Source organism: Capsella rubella, unplaced genomic scaffold (genome assembly GCF_000375325.1).
Source record: "Capsella rubella cultivar Monte Gargano unplaced genomic scaffold, Caprub1_0 scaffold_2, whole genome shotgun sequence".
NCBI lineage: Eukaryota > Viridiplantae > Streptophyta > Magnoliopsida > Brassicales > Brassicaceae > Capsella > Capsella rubella.
Genome location: NW_006238922.1, coordinates 9,912,699 through 9,928,428, shown reverse-complemented (window position 1 = coordinate 9,928,428; position 15,730 = coordinate 9,912,699). Strand labels below are relative to the sequence as shown.

General features: G+C 36.3%; 5 protein-coding genes across 5 annotated transcripts; 3 read left to right on the top strand and 2 right to left on the bottom strand.

Moving 5' to 3' along the window:
• The first annotated feature begins 93 nt into the window (after positions 1-93).
• Positions 94-2,407, top strand: LOC17896187. The gene is made up of 4 exons (XM_006300852.2): positions 94-1,162; positions 1,249-1,373; positions 1,476-1,567; positions 1,666-2,407. Exons 1-4 carry the CDS (start codon positions 427-429, stop codon positions 2,273-2,275), a joined length of 1,563 nt encoding a protein of 520 aa, XP_006300914.1. The 5' UTR covers positions 94-426; the 3' UTR covers positions 2,276-2,407.
• On the bottom strand, positions 2,355-3,908 carry LOC17894779 (equilibrative nucleotide transporter 1). Its single transcript, XM_006302225.2, has 2 exons — positions 3,309-3,908; positions 2,355-3,205 (listed from the first exon to the last, which is right to left on the bottom strand). The coding sequence occupies exons 1-2, from the start codon at positions 3,859-3,861 to the stop codon at positions 2,472-2,474; spliced, it is 1,287 nt and encodes a 428-aa protein (XP_006302287.1). The 5' UTR covers positions 3,862-3,908; the 3' UTR covers positions 2,355-2,471.
• Positions 3,909-4,635: 727 nt separating this feature from the next.
• On the top strand, positions 4,636-5,744 carry LOC17895101 (putative F-box protein At1g50870). Its single transcript, XM_023788535.1, is given in 2 exon segments — positions 4,636-5,356; positions 5,359-5,744. Coding segments are annotated over 2 exon segments (1,107 nt in total).
• Positions 5,745-7,478: 1,734 nt separating this feature from the next.
• On the bottom strand, positions 7,479-8,162 carry LOC17894019 (MADS-box transcription factor PHERES 2). Its single transcript, XM_006302722.1, has one exon. The coding sequence runs from the start codon at positions 8,160-8,162 to the stop codon at positions 7,479-7,481; it is 684 nt and encodes a 227-aa protein (XP_006302784.1).
• A 4,578-nt stretch (positions 8,163-12,740) lies between these two features.
• Positions 12,741-15,108, top strand: LOC17894523 (spermidine synthase 2). Its single transcript, XM_006302358.2, has 8 exons — positions 12,741-13,013; positions 13,169-13,245; positions 13,347-13,469; positions 13,844-13,948; positions 14,058-14,130; positions 14,229-14,496; positions 14,581-14,710; positions 14,795-15,108. The coding sequence occupies exons 1-8, from the start codon at positions 12,836-12,838 to the stop codon at positions 14,861-14,863; spliced, it is 1,023 nt and encodes a 340-aa protein (XP_006302420.2). The 5' UTR covers positions 12,741-12,835; the 3' UTR covers positions 14,864-15,108.
• Positions 15,109-15,730: the final 622 nt, after the last annotated feature.

Here is a 15,730-nt window from a genome sequence, read left to right as displayed (position 1 = left end):
AATCATACTAGTTTATCTGTTACACCAACTATTCACTGTCAACCACCAAGTACAACAATAAGCATATGAATGGTTCCTCAAAATTCCCCAAGTCAATCAAAGACCAAACTCAGCTTTGCATTCAATGGCTGGTACACAATCAGCAAAAGTATGTAAAACCAAATGATCACGGAGTTATATTAGATAATTAAGACACAGATCTACCAGCAATTTCGACCGTTGCAACGTCTCAAAAACGAAAGGCCATGATTCAAAAAGTTTGCTTTTTTTATCTTTCCCTTCTTCTTCTACTACTAACCGTTGCCTCCATAGAAACTGCAAATCCTTAAGATCATCTTCTTCTTCTCACCTCAAAGTGATAAGTCTCTTCTTCAACCAAATACCCAGTTCTTTAAATTTCTGAATTGCTCGTTCTTGATCAGAAAAATGGCAGCTTTAGCACCTGGAATCCTTCAAAAGCTAATCGACGGTATGAAAACAGGAATCAAACCAACCAGAGAGCATCGGAGCTCTATCTTACAAGTCACAGATATCGTCCCAATCGATCTTGACGAGAAGTCTCTGGAGCCAAACCAAGGGTTTCTTATCAAAGTCTCTGATTCCTCTCACTCGATCTATGTCACTCTTCCCTCGGACCAAGATGATGTCATTTTAAGCAACAAGATGCAGCTTGGTCAGTTTATATATGTTGATAGGCTCGAACCCGGATCCCCTGTTCCTGTCATCAAAGGTGCAAAGCCAATCCCTGGTCGGCACCCATTACTCGGGACGCCGGAGCCGTTGATGGGTTTGAAAGGAAAATCCGAACAAGTGACTGTATCGAAGCCGAGAAGAGGGTCTTGGGGACAAAACATCGATGTTTTGTCACCGTTTGTAGTGAAACCAATGCTATTGGACTTAGAACAGTCCACGCCGGCGAAGAGGTCTATTTCAGCTAGATTCGCTGCGTCTCCGGTAAGAAGAGCACGCGGAGTGAGATGCTCTTTTGGTGGAGGGGTTTTGGGGAAAATGGAAGGAGAGAGCCCGGCGACGGCGATGCTGAGGAAGAGTTGTGCTGTACCGTCGTCTTCCAAGTTTCCGAGAAGTAAAAGTGTCTGTGATAGAGAGGGCAAGAGGAATAATACATCAGCTTCTCTTCTTAGTCCTTTCAAATTCTCTCTAGGTATTGGATTTTGTGATTCCTTGCTTTTAACATTTTATTGATCATATAGTGGTTGATCATACAGGAGCTTGTTTCTTTGATTGCAGAGGTTCAAGAAGATGTTGTTCCCTTGTCAACTTCGAAGAGGTCGACTTCCTTAAGACAGGAAACTAAGATGATAAAATCTGAGAAAGACACCAATTTGCCAGGAAGGCTCAACACACTCAGCAAGGTTGATTTGTGTTCTTGTGGTTCATCAATTTGATTGATACTTACATCTTTCTTGAAGTTCAATTGTTACTCAAATCCTCTTTGGTGTTGCTTTGTTTGATAGGAAGCAACTCAGCTTCGGGAGACAGCTCAGAAGATTGCGCTTCAGGCATTGCGCGAGGCTACAGCTACGGAAACTGTTGTCCGTCATCTCAAGTATATAAACAATTGGCTAAATCGTTCTTTGTGTATGCTTTTTAATCGGATTTTGAGTTGGAAATGTTATGTGTTGATGTGCTTTTTTTCTGGGACAGGACGTTTGCTAGTCTGAGCAAATCAGCCAAAGCTGAATGCCCTGCGATGTGCTTTGAGAAATTCATGCAGTTTCACAAGGAGATGGCACAAACTGTAACTGAAATAACATCCATTGAAGCAGCTGCTTTGGATGCTGAGAACAAGTCACGGAACATAAACTCAAGAAACGAAAATCAGAAACCAAGAGAAGAAGAGTCTCCTTCAATCCTGCATGAAATCGCGTATAATTCAATCGATCAGGAGAAAAGGAGATCAAAGAGGCGGATTATCCTGAAGCAGCAGAGTGAAGGGACACTGAGATCAAATGATGAGAACAAGAACCCAGCTTGTGGCGGGATAGGCAACACGATAAGGTTAGCAAAGGAGATTGAGGACGAAGCTGCAAACTGGTTCATGGAGTTCATCGAAATGGCTCTGGAGAAAGGTATGAAGAAATCTAGAGGTCCTGATGATGCAGACGTTAAGAAAGTTCCGCAATCTGTGATTCTCAGTGTTCTAAATTGGATAGAAGTCGAACAGTCTGATAGCAACAACAACAAGAGACGTGCAGGCCATCCAAAAGCATCAAAGATCACTAGAAAGCTTAGAATTAAATTGAAGAATCCTTGAAACACATTTACTTTTAATGAATACATTGAATCCACGTTGTAGCCTTTTGCAGCTTACAAGTCTTTTGTGTTCTTTGTGTAAAAAAAGAATTTTCACATATTACTGAAGTAAAAGGAATAATTCACAGATTAATGAAGCTGAGTTTGTGGAAACGCTCAAAGAATACAACAAGTACAAATAACAGGCTTTGGTAGAATCAGATGACCCAGAACCAAGCAATGACAGACCCAGCGGCCAAACCAATAACCAAGAACATCACAGTGACGATACCTGCGGTCTCTGCGTGTCGCAGTGGAACCGATTTTGGAGCCAGAATAATCAATACGCTTGTCAAGTACCCGTTGGTGAGTCCCAATAAGCATGTCAGTATAGTTACAGGAATCTCAGTCCTGAGAAACATCGGACCATGTAAGCAACCCCAGAAGAGAGGGTAAAACAAGAGCCTGGCGATGCAACCACCGACTGCGATTTTCTCATCCAATAGCATGAAAACAGCGGTCATACTCTTGCCAACCAAGTCAAACACATTGTAAGCTGCAATGAGCAGCACAGGGTACCAGTCTTTAAGAAGCTCCGAATGAACATCCTCGGTAATGTAGCCGGGGAATATCGACAACGTCACCATGTATAGAAGAATGATCCCAAAACCATGAGACTTAACTTTCATCACGATATCCCAGAGTGTTTTTCTCCACACATTTCCTGTTAAAGAACCTTTCTCTTCACTCTTCTCTTTGATTAGTCTTTCATTCTTCCACTCTTCATGGAACTTCATCACCGGAAGTTTATGCACTATGTTGTACAAGACAGCACATATCACCATAACAACAATTCCCACAGCGAAATACAGATTCGCACTTTTTCTCAACCCATCAGGATCTTGAGGATATACAGCTTTAGTCAAGATTCTCAATAGTGAAACAAGAACACCTACACATCCAAAATTACCAAAAACCATCTAAGTTAATCTAAACCAGAGCAACCAAATCATTCTACATTTGTGTTTTTCCAAAATCAAGCATTAGAAATTTACCGGAGCCAGCAGTTCCGGCGACAACAGCTTGCATATACCTCGGAGGCATTTCACCGGCGACGCCGATGAGACCTCCCTGCATAAGTGCATCACCGAGACCGGATAACGCAACGGCGCCGGAAGTAATATCGAATCCGGTGTATAAACCAACCTGACCTTTAACATAAACCAGATCCAAAACAGGAACCACAAGCAAGGCGATCACGAAAAGTAATAGACCGAGATTGATTCTGAAGCTAGCGAGGCTCTTATGCGCATAGAAAACAACGATAACGGAGAGACAGACAAGGCCGACGAGCATATAGATAACAGCGAAGATCCGATCAACGGCGGTGGAAGGGTAGAGGTAAGAGAAGTAATCGACGGCGGTGATGAAAGCGTTCCATGGAAGAAGAAAGCCAACACCAAGCGTGAAGTAGATGATGTAAGCGAAGTGGAAAGAATCAGAAGGTTCTTTTCCGGTAGATCCTTCGTGTTGTTTGGGGAGAAGAGAAGCCTCCGGTCCTGGTTCCGAGTCAGTTACGATTCCGGCGGATTTATCGGCGGTGGTCATTTGAATTTGGATAGTTTTTTTTTCCAGTTTTGGGGAATTTTGAGAAATTTGTTGACTAATGGGACTTTGTGGTTAAAACGGTGTGTTTTTGTCTCTGTGTGTAATTACTTCAACGGTGTCGTTTTGTTAGCCAAGCAATAATACTAGTTGGCTGCGGATAGATAGGTGTAGCGTAGACGCATTACTTTGGATTTTGGAGTGTATTTTTATTTACTACTAGGCTTTTTTTTTTTGGCAATGACCCTAAAACGTGCACTTATAAAACATTATTGTATACTATGTGAATCTCCACAAGTTGTGTAGTGGTGCATGTGCATCACCATTATCAAGTTGCATTGTATATCATATGATAATGATACTTTGTGTCATTCTAAGACAGAGATGCAAGCTTTAGGTAGAATCAGATGACATAGAACCAAAGCAGTTAAGGATGCCCTAAGCTAATACCTTCAGTAACCAAGAACATAAAAAAAATAAAAAAAAATAACATGTGGTCTCTGAGAGGTGTTGCCGAGAAATATCACACTTGAGTTATGATGTATAAGAAATATGTGATTATGGTTTTAATAGTTTACCAATCGCCAAAAATTAAGTAGTTAACCGGCGGCTAATAACCGGTACTCTCTTTAGGTTTTTAAAAACCGAAGAAGCGTATAAGAAAAAATCCATACACTATAGTATATATAGAGGAACGAATCTTAGATAAGAAGTAACACAAAGAAAAATAAAAGCTAGGTCTTTTTTCCAAAGATAGACTAAGAAGAATCTCTATCGATGTCAAGATCAACATCATCATCGTCTTTACCCATCGAGCTAACAAGAGAGATACTCTTAAAGCTACCTGCGGAATCTATTGTGAAATCTCGTTACGTCTCGAAGCTCTGGTCATCAATCATCACCGACGGTTACTTCACCGATAGGTTTGAAACTCGCTCTTCAACACGGCCAAGTCTTCTAATGTTTTTCACAAAAAGGGACAGAGTGTTCGTTTTCTCGTTTCCACAGCACAGTAAGAATTCGAACGAGACTCGTTCGTATTCTCATAAAGTGGATAGTTACCATATGAAATATCCCACAGGCTGCAACTTCTCGATCACCGAGTCGGTCCACGGCTTGATCTACTTTCGAGAATCAACAAAACCCGTGATTTGGAACCCTAGCACGAAACAGTTCTTAACCTTAACCAAACCCATAGAGGAGTCCATCTATAGTGTAATAGTCTTTCTAGGATATGATCCAATCGAGGGTAAACACAAAGTTTTGTGCATGCCGTGTTACAATGCTTCTGACGAGTGTCGGGTTTTAACATTGGGATCAGCTGAAAAAACATGGAGAACGGTTAAAACCAGTTACAAGCATCAAGCTTTCTACAAGTGTACTGGGAGATGCATCAACGGTGTTCTGTATTATGTAGCCTCCTATTTTGAAGATGAGTCGGAAAGTTACATAGTAATGAGTTTTGATGTCAGAACTGAAAAGTTCGATATGATAAGATTACGCTGATATCTTATAAAGGCAGGTTAGCTTGTCTTGATAGTGATAATCTCATGGGAAACGATGATGGTATTACATTGTGGATTTTGAAGGATGCAGAGCAACATCAATGGTCTTATCAACACTTTGTTACACCTTTTTCTCGGAGTTTGAAAAAGATTTACAAACTCTATGGTGTCAATGATGATGGTGAGTTTATTTTTGTACAATCCACGTTTCTTAAGTCGTTTGTTATTTTATATTTTGATCCGGGGAGATCAAGCTTGAGAAGGGTCGAGTTTAAAGGGGTCGCGGATGAGGAGTTTAGGTTTAAGAATGGACTTGGAAACAAACGTCTGCGTGCGCTCTTTAGTTTCCCTAATCACGTCGAGACTCTCACGTCTTTGTAACAATCTATGACTGGTTTTTTTTCCCACTTATTACAACACTCAAGTCTCAGATTTAATTATACCTTTATTTTGTGTGACAGTTCAGTCTTTTACTTCTGCAAGGTTTCTCAAATTTTTATCATTCCTTACTATTCATGATTCTATCTTTATTACCAAATTTTAGTAATTTAAATGTAATTACAAAACATTTTTTGCACAAGGGAGACTGATACCCCCATATGATTAATTAAGAGATCAATATGACAAGGTGTGTAGAAGCTTTCATAATTGACTCACAAGAATCATACGAGTCACTGATCAAGAACAGGGCCGGTACTGTCGAAAAGATTAAAATAAATCATCCTGGTTGATAATAATTCAGCAAATGAAGAATCTGATGATATCACCAACTTGATTGGTGTGTGTGCTCCAACGAGTGTGTCGAAGTTTTCCTCCAAGGGATCAACAACGTTTTCATCCATTATTGCTTACTCGTCTTGTCCTTGACGTACGTTCCACATTTGTTCTCCGACCTCACGTATTGCTTCAAGAGGAGCTTCAAGAGTTGCTTTCCGATTAATAGCTTATTTCTCATTATCATTTGGTGGATTATGGCCAGAGCTAGGCCGGTTTATGGGGGAAGAGTACTAAAGGTAGAGGAGATCTTTGGAGTTGTACCGTTCTCTCTGTTCCAGCTACGGTTTTAAAGAGTTTCTTTGCTGGCTAAAAAATATGTTGAGGAAGATGATATATGTACGAGAATTTCAACCAAACAAGCTCTTTCTTTGGACTAGAATAAGCTTTGGACATGGATCATATAACACAAACCTGCTTCAGTCTAACAAATATAAACTGGTTTAATTAATGCCTTGATATATCTAATTTATTCACAATGGTCATAGCCTCATAGGTCTATTTGTTATGGTATGACATTTAAATAATATATGAGAACGAATTTAGCATTGTTGGGTTGTGGCGTTCATGATTGATGTGTATAGAGGCCCATTAAAGAGTACATGAGGGAGAAGGGCATGTGAGATACGAAGAGATTGATGCATCATCATGTGTCTGTGTCTCAAAGTGGAGCTTGGTTGTAGAGACAAGAGAGTTGTGTGAAACCTAGTTTGCTCTCTTGGTCGAATGAGTACACATATGAGAAATCTCATGGAATTAGAGCTATAATAACTAAGGAAGAGGCAAGAAAATAAAATTGGAATAACAAGTTGTTCTTAGTATTATGTGTTATTCATGGTTTGATGATATTACATTAATGTAGTAATCACACCCGTAGCCAAACTCTTTAAAATATTGTTCTTTATATGTTTTTTTTTGTTTCGATATTGAACTAATGAACCAAATCTACCCAGTGAATGTAAATTGGTATTAGGGTAGTTCGTGATTCCACACAAGTATTTTATAACTATTGAACCTAATTTTTATTTTATTTTGGGGAATAACTATTGAAACTATTGATTACTTCTACTTGTTTTCAATATGACTAAATTTCTCTAAATAAATTTACTACTTGAATAAATTACCAAATAATCAAAATAACCATAACAAAGTACTGAAAGGCAAAAACCTTTTTTTATTACAACAACGAAAATAAAAAGACATTACATAGAAAGTCTTCAAGATGACGAAAACACAAATACAAACCATTCAATACTTCAGCCACAAAACAAAATAACTCCCCTTAGGACTCAAGATTCTTCCGAGCGCAAACATCAACAGGGGTAGATGAGAATATCAATTTTAGGTTGGTGGGTTGCTCCCCTCCATGGAAGGAATGTCTTCATGCTCTTCCGCATTAGGAATTTGATTCAAATCCAAAATCATTCTTCGGTTCGAATTCGAATTTAAATTCAAACTCAAATCCAAGTTCACATTCATATTCATATTAAATTTATGAATTTTTTGTGGAACTTGACGAAAATCATTTTGGCGTTGAATCAAATTCTGCTGATTATGATTCTTATGATCATTATCTTCGACTGGGATAACAACTGAATTTGGAGCAACAGGAGGACGTGAAAGAGGTAAAGACGAAGAAGATTCACCATTCTCCCTAAGTTGCTTGGCCCTGCAAGTAAGTTTATTGATATACTTATCAATAAAAGAAATCAAATCTGGGATATTCAATTCACCGAGGTTAGGCACATCAATCTCTCTTCTGAGAAAGCCAAACATAATATTCTGCATCTCAGAATCGCGATTCTCAGTACGCAATTTTTGTAATTGCCTTTGCTCTCTGGCGATCCTCTCACACAACAATGCTTCTTGAGTCACCATCCTCCGCTTTTCTATCGGAACCTCCAGAAACTCCGAGATCACTCTCTCAGCCCCTTCTCTTGATGGCCAAGCCTCAGGTTCTGGGTTATACGGACTGTAGATAACCCCACACGTTTTGATGCCACAGAGAGTTGAGAGCTCGGACATTTTCTTCTGGAACCCTCGTTTTCGTTTATTAAACGTCGCTCTCCTTACTGATTTATCTACTATAAACGAATACTTTGTTCTTCTTTTCATGTTTATCTTTGTTGTGTGTTTTGTCTGGTTGGCTAGAGCTGTTTATATAAGAAATGAAAGGTGCTTTTACCTATGAGGGTTTTTCTTTCCTTGATGGCTCACTAGATTTAGTTTTGATTGAATTTCAGATTTCGTATCCGTTCCACCCCTACGTGTAGCCACTTGATTGAGTATAAAGTGATAACACTCTCGTTTAGAAGATAATTAGTAATTCAATTAATATATTAAATCATTTAAGAGGCGTGAATACCGATATGTTATATTAATGATAAATTTGGTATCACATGCACATGTAAGATGTCTTTCCATTTACAATATCCAAGTTAGGAAAAAACTTACATGAAAGTCAAATTTAAACTATATATTTCTAATTTTCTAATAAATAATTTTAATCTTTGTTTGTTAATTTTGTTTAAATTAATAAATATAAAAAATCATTTTAAATGAATAAAGATATAGTGAAAAGAAATTAAGCTATAAAAAGAGAAATTTTATTAGATGGATATATAGAAAATAATAATTTAGATAATCTATATATATAAAGTTACCTTTCCTCTCTTCTCCTTTCGCCACATCAGCGCCACATCATCCACCACATCATCATTTTTCTTTTTATTAAATCCAAAAGAATATGGACTTGAGGTCCAACACTTCAACAACGATCAAAATACAAAATCTAAATAAGCATGGGCCTGAGGTCCAACACATAACAATCAAACCAGTTAAAAAAATCAGAAAAACATGGGATATACGAGTTTGGAACTGGATGATTAAATGGAACAGGATGATTAAATGGAACATGGAAAACATTCTCTAGAATCATCGTTTACAAGAGCGACACATCTGCAACAACGATACCAATTTCAAAATCATTGGCCGGAATACACGGATTCGAACGTAGGAAAAAACGGGAAACAAGCCAGATCCTAGAATGTATCAAACCCAGACACCAAAAACTTTATATCTCTAATCACATACTTAGTAAAAAGAGAGAATGCCGCATAAACTTTCCATCGACCTCTGACGAATACCAAATGATGATAAACATTTCAAATACTAAATTACTATAAAACTAAAAACAATAACCAATATGGAAAATAGAATAACAAAAAATAATAACTGTAAAAAGCCAACAAAACAAACAATGCAAAACAAAAAAAAAATCAACGAAAAATTATAATATAACTAAAAATAAAAGAAAAATTTTATAAACCTCCCGCGTGCAGCGCGGTCAACAACTAGTCTCTATATAAAGTTAATTTTTTCTCTCTTCTCCTTATGCCACATCATCTTCCACATCAGCTGCCACATCATCATTCATCTAAATTTTTAAATTGATTTAGAATTACAACACTTTAGTTTTTAATTTATTTTCTAGCTCATAACTTAGCTTTTATTTAATTTTTATATTCAATAGTGGTTTTAAGAAAATAAATAATATAATAAAAAACATTTATGTCCAAAATAAATAAAACAAGTATCTATTTATAAAGTAATGATCAATTTTTTGATTAATGGAGCTAAATACAAAACAAAGTACAAAACAAAATACAAAACAAGGACATTTATACTATACAAATAGATATACCACTAAATTGATGTCATCTGAAGCCACATCAAACGAGAACACAATTGATTTTTGGCATAAGAAGTAGGAAAAAAAAACTAAAAGGTAAAATGAAACTACTTGGATAAATAAATAAGTGGATTCACCAGAATAATTTGGCCTACAAGAATTGAAGGCTTTTAAAATGTAAGGTTCTAACAGCTACTATTTGACCTAAATCAGAGTTAAACAAATAAAAATAAACATTTCATATACTAAATTAATACAAAAACAAGAGTAAAAACAAAAAAAATAAATAAAAAACAAAGAAAAATCAAAATATAAATTTTAAAATATTAAAAAAAACAAAATTATAAAACTCCCGCGCGCAGCGCGGGTCAACAACTAGTATACTATATATTTATGTATATAAAAATTAGTTGCAACTTGCAATACGTTTTCATGACCAGAACCTATGTATTGTACTAGCCTATGCATAAATTGGTATAGGCGTCCGATTAATAAAGTCTTCGCATTAGTCTATACTCCTCTCCTACTACTTACATTAGTCAATTTATGTAAGTGTACTTTTAAAAAGAGGCAATTAGATTACGTTCATATAACATTTCTACTTTGATTGTTATTGAGATTTTGCATATCTAATGGAAAAATATAAGTTATTCTTGAGGATACAACTCAGTAACATATCCTTTTCTATTCAGAGTTCTAAAGCTTTGGCTTCTTCAACTCACTGAAAGACATGTGTTTGTTTGATGTCTTGCTCTAAACTTATATCTCAAGAAGCAAAAACAGTCTTCTAACAACTTTTGGATGTGTAAGAGATTAACTAACACTCAATAAATAAAACTAAATCTCCTAACCTATGTACCCGTCCATTTTATTGTATGAACATTATCTTAGACTCAAGTATGATTGAGAAAAAGTGCTGTCGGATCAAAGTTTCATCTTTACTATAAATGTTAATTTTTCATGAGAAAAAAAATCCAAAGTTTCATCTTTATTATAGATGTTAATTTTTTATGAGAAAAAAATGTAGAAAAGGTTTTTTACTTTTTAGTGCAAATAAATGGGCCAAAATAGTTTTTACATTTAGTGTAAATATAATAAGAGGCCAAGAAATTAAAATCTTGGTATAAATTTAATAAGGAGCCCAAAATTTTGATTTTATAAAAGTAAAAAGCCCATAATTTTTATATATTTTTTAAGTAAAATGCCTATAAAAATTTATCTTAGGTATGGTTACCTAGTCGCCAATGTGAACCTATAATGATTGATCACCAATTGAGAACTTTCATCAACAAAATAGAAAAATATCATAAACTGATTTGCTGGTGTATAATACTGAATAGTGAAAACTGCAACCAAATGGGTGTTGAGAAATGTTAGAACCAATCTCCAATTCAAATATCTTGTAGATTTTGATGAGAAGAGCACTCAATATAATGCATAGATACATGTTTTCTAAATCGTTAATTGGTAAGTCATATGTAAATATGTAATGTACAAAGGAAGGAATGTAAATGTGCATGAAAAACAATAAGGAAACATATTATTTGGAAATTCTTATTACACAATTTTACATAGTTTTTTTATGTATAAATATATTGCCTATTTCTTAACGATTTATAAGAAAATGTCATAGTTCAACTTACGTACTACTCTTTTCAATCAAAGTTATCGATCATATCAATTGTAAGTAACATGTCAAATTAAACAACAACACTAGGAAAGTTTCATATTACATCGAGCCCTTCAACAAACATAACCTTAAGCAAGGTCTATACGTTAAAAGAAATGGTTTAAACTAATTTAAAGCCATATGTAGAAGAACACTTATCTTTTCTCTCAGCCTGTGCTTTTTCGTCGAATCTCTTCGATACCAAATATATATTATGCTCTTTTAGCGCGCGCGCGCACACACACACACACACACAAAGTCTGTAATATGCTCTCTCTTTTTTTTTTCAACTTTTCCACAATAATATTGTATATTCGAATAAAGTTGGTACCAAAAACCCGAAATACAAACACTATAGTTGTTGATATATAAAACCAAATTTCGATATGTGACGACATTTGATTTCATGTTCAGTTAGACTTTGTTTGGGTCAGTACTAATACTGTGGTATAAAAACAAAACTCAGACATATATCGACTTCGTTCAAGATATTACCATCGACAAAATCGATCCTAGCATAGCTCACTGGAGTAAGTTACTTATACGACGAAACGTTTTGCTCTTTGGTCAGAATTGTTTTGTGTTCTTCAGGGAAATTTTGTTATAATTTAATGTGTTTATGTAATGAACAATAACTATCTTTGAATTTTTCAGTTTTTCTACATGCAAAGATTCGAATTCTAATGCAATAGAACAAACATTTCTCTCCTCCCAACAAACCAAAAAGTGACTTTTACATTTCTCGAAATGAGTACTTTACAAGTTGACACTCTTTTCCTTGGTACTCTCACTGACACACATATTCCACACGTGTGTGTGTGTGAGACCGCGTTTAAAAGAAATCGCACCATCTCCTAATTTAAACGTTAATTTTGCGTTTGCAATTTGTGCGTTTTTACGTTTTCGAAAACGTATATACACTAAACACAATCTAAAAAATTAAAACAATACATCTATAGACGTTTATCAAAAGTTCAAAACGAAACGATGCATTCATTGGAGAGGCTTAAGAAAAGCAAAAGAACCAAAAAGAAAAAAAAAAGGAAAAAAATTAGCTGTCATGATTGATTTCAATTATTCCGAGTGATGATCACAAAATAATTAAAATTTCCTTATTCACGTAGTGAAATAAGAAAATAAAAATATATATTTATGAAAATGATTTTATAACAGTCGAATCGTACGGCAGATATTTGTTTGGCCTATTCTCTTATATCATCATCTCCGCATCAAACAACAACTCTCACATGAGCTAAAGCCCACACAGAGAGAAGACACACACACACTAAAACCCTAGTCTCTCACTCCCTCTCTCTCGCTTCTTCAAACAGAGCATCCATGTCGTCAACACAAGAAGTTTCAGCTACTGATTTGCCCGTGAAGAGACCAAGAGAAGAAGACCAAGGTAACGGCGCCGCCATGGAAACAGAGAACGGTGGAGGAGATATAAAGGAGCCTGCTTGTATGTCCTCTGTTATTCCTGGATGGTTCTCTGAGATGAGTCCTATGTGGCCAGGTTTTGAATCTCTTTCTTGTTTCAAAAAGGCTCATTCTTTTTCTGGAATTGTGCCTAAATTTCACTTCTTGATCTTTGAGAATCTGTTTCTGTAGCTATATTGTTCTCAATTGGGGTCACTGTGTAGCTGATTTTTTGAATATTTGAGTTTGTAGGAGAAGCACATTCTCTCAAGGTAGAGAAGATTCTGTTCCAAGGAAAATCTGATTACCAGGATGTTATTGTTTTTCAGGTAACAAAACACTGTTTCTAGTTGCTTAGTTTACAATTTATAGTCTCTTAAGTTTGGTTCACTTATATAAAGTTTTCAACTTTGGGTGAGTTTTTTCTTAGTCTGCGACGTATGGGAAGGTTCTTGTTTTGGATGGAGTGATTCAGCTCACTGAAAGAGATGAATGTGCGTATCAGGAAATGATCACTCACCTTCCCTTGTGCTCCATCTCCAATCCCAAGAAGGTATTCCTCTTTATCAGATTAATATCAGGCAGACTCGTTTCTGTGTGAGTACCCTTAATGATGAATTGGATTGTTAAGATACCTTAGATTGCAGTTTTACAGTTGATAGCTTTGACAAAGTCTCTTGCTTTCAATTGTAAAACTGCAAGAAAAGGTGAATTGCTATTTTCCTACTTTTGGTAAAGTGAATTTGCCTTTCTTCTCTATCAGTCATGACTATAGAACTGATTTAACCCAATTGTTTGTAACTTTCCTCTGCTTTTTGATTGTATGGTTGAGCCAGCTAAAACTGCTGCTTGCTTTGTTGCTATAGGACAATAAAACTTTAACCAAGTGTGTTTCTTATGGAAACTTTTCTTCTTAATCTTCGTCAGGTTCTGGTCATTGGGGGAGGAGATGGAGGAGTCCTGCGGGAAGTAGCACGTCATAGTTCTGTTGAGCAGATTGACATTTGTGAAATTGATAAAATGGTGGTTGATGTGAGTTTAACTTTGTCACACTCCTTTCTTCTGTTCTGTATCCTTGCACTACTTTGTGATGAACTTTACTTAGGTTTAATATGTTTCCATCTTCTGGGATATTTTTCAGGTGTCTAAGCAATATTTTCCCAAGGTAGCAGTTGGATATGAGGATCCTCGTGTCAACCTCCTCATTGGCGATGGTACAAAATGATCTGCTTTTATATATCTCTTTGTCTGCAACTCTGCATAGTTTTTATTAGTTTTATTACTTTATACAATGTTGTGGCCATGTTTGCAGGTGTTGCTTTTTTGAAGAACGCTGCTGAAGGAACCTATGATGCAGTTATTGTTGATTCATCGGATCCAATTGGTCCAGCGAAAGAGCTTTTTGAGAAACCTTTCTTTGAGTCAGTGAATAGAGCTCTTCGTCCTGGTGGAGTTGTATGCACACAGGCCGAAAGCTTGTGGCTTCACATGGACATCATCGAAGACATTGTGTCTAATTGCCGTGAGATCTTTAAGGGATCTGTGAACTACGCTTGGACTAGCGTTCCAACTTACCCGAGGTCTTTAAAATTGATATTGAAAACATTTTTTGCTTTCTTATGCAATGATCTCAAAAACTGAAGCCATATGCTATTTGTTTGCAGTGGAGTCATTGGATTCATGCTTTGTTCAACTGAAGGACCACAGGTCGATTTCAAGAAGCCAGTGAATCCAATTGATGCTGATGAGAGCTCTATCAAATCACACGGACCCTTAAGATTTTACAACGCCGAGGTATGTAAAAGTAATCACTTTCGACTTCTTCTCGATAATTTGTTTGAGTCATCGTTAAACGGATTGAATCTTTTGGGGTTGCAGATTCACTCAGCTGCTTTCTGCTTGCCCTCTTTTGCTAAGAAGGTTATCGATTCCAAAGCCAACAACTAGAAAGAGGAGAGAACTCATTTACTTATTTCAGAAATTTCACATAGAAGTGAATCATGACGATGATCCATCCTTTGGAAAATAAAGCAGTCTGAATGTTTAGAACGTCTTGTTTCTTCGTTCTCCTTCTCCAGCAATGTAATGTGACTGCACACTGAGATGCAAGTAGTAATTTACTATTCCACTCTTGTTTTGTTAGCCTCACACATACTTCATACCCTTTCTATAAGGTTATGCATGTTTATAAATCCAACTTTTGATTGAAGGTGAAGACTATGGATCACAGAATTGTGATTCCAAACCCAAAGTCTCACTTCACTTGGAATACAAATCTAGCATCATCCTCAAAGCTAGAACCAACTTAAATAATTAATTTTAGTTTTTTTTTTACAATTGTTATCACCTTTTTTTGGCTTTTTGGCATGTTTCCTCTAACTTACCAAATGAGCAAACAAATAAAAGAAACAAAAGGGAGTGGATGGTGACTCAGTGACTAACTGAGCGGTCGGAGTGATGCAATTGTGTGTCAACGGAGACAACATCTGGTGCCCCATTAGTGATTCTGACCATGGCAACTGGTTTTTTTAAGTGGGCTTTAATTTAAAACAAAAACGTTTGGTTGGGCTTACATCATCGGCCGTCCAAAAACAAGTAGGTCGGCCAACAGCTATCGTACACGTGACCCATCATAAGCTAGACGTTGACCATCGTTATACACACACACGTGTGCATGTGTTCACATCGATCGTTACATTACAACAACAAATATCACATAAATACTTGCGACCTTTTCATATCGATGAGTGTTTGTATAAACTGTATGGTTGATTGATTCATCATGGTAAGCGTGGACATAAAAGATTATTGAGA

What these genes read in the sequence shown, in the direction of transcription:
- LOC17896187 (XM_006300852.2), top strand. Translation starts at nt 427, where the DNA reads ATGGCAGCTTTAGCACCTGGAATCCTTCAAAAGCTAATCGACGGTATG. An exon ending in TCCTTTCAAATTCTCTCTAG is followed by an intron (nt 1,163 to 1,248) that starts GTATTGGATTTT and finishes CTTTGATTGCAG; the next exon opens with AGGTTCAAGAAGATGTTGTT. An exon ending in GGCTCAACACACTCAGCAAG is followed by an intron (nt 1,374 to 1,475) that starts GTTGATTTGTGT and finishes TTTGTTTGATAG; the next exon opens with GAAGCAACTCAGCTTCGGGA.
- LOC17894779 (XM_006302225.2), bottom strand. Translation starts at nt 3,861, where the DNA reads ATGACCACCGCCGATAAATCCGCCGGAATCGTAACTGACTCGGAACCA. An exon ending in CGCCGGAACTGCTGGCTCCG is followed by an intron (nt 3,206 to 3,308) that starts GTAAATTTCTAA and finishes TTGGATGTGTAG; the next exon opens with GTGTTCTTGTTTCACTATTG.
- LOC17894019 (XM_006302722.1), bottom strand. Translation starts at nt 8,162, where the DNA reads ATGTCCGAGCTCTCAACTCTCTGTGGCATCAAAACGTGTGGGGTTATC.
- LOC17894523 (XM_006302358.2), top strand. Translation starts at nt 12,836, where the DNA reads ATGTCGTCAACACAAGAAGTTTCAGCTACTGATTTGCCCGTGAAGAGA. An exon ending in GATGAGTCCTATGTGGCCAG is followed by an intron (nt 13,014 to 13,168) that starts GTTTTGAATCTC and finishes TTGAGTTTGTAG; the next exon opens with GAGAAGCACATTCTCTCAAG. An exon ending in CCATCTCCAATCCCAAGAAG is followed by an intron (nt 13,470 to 13,843) that starts GTATTCCTCTTT and finishes AATCTTCGTCAG; the next exon opens with GTTCTGGTCATTGGGGGAGG.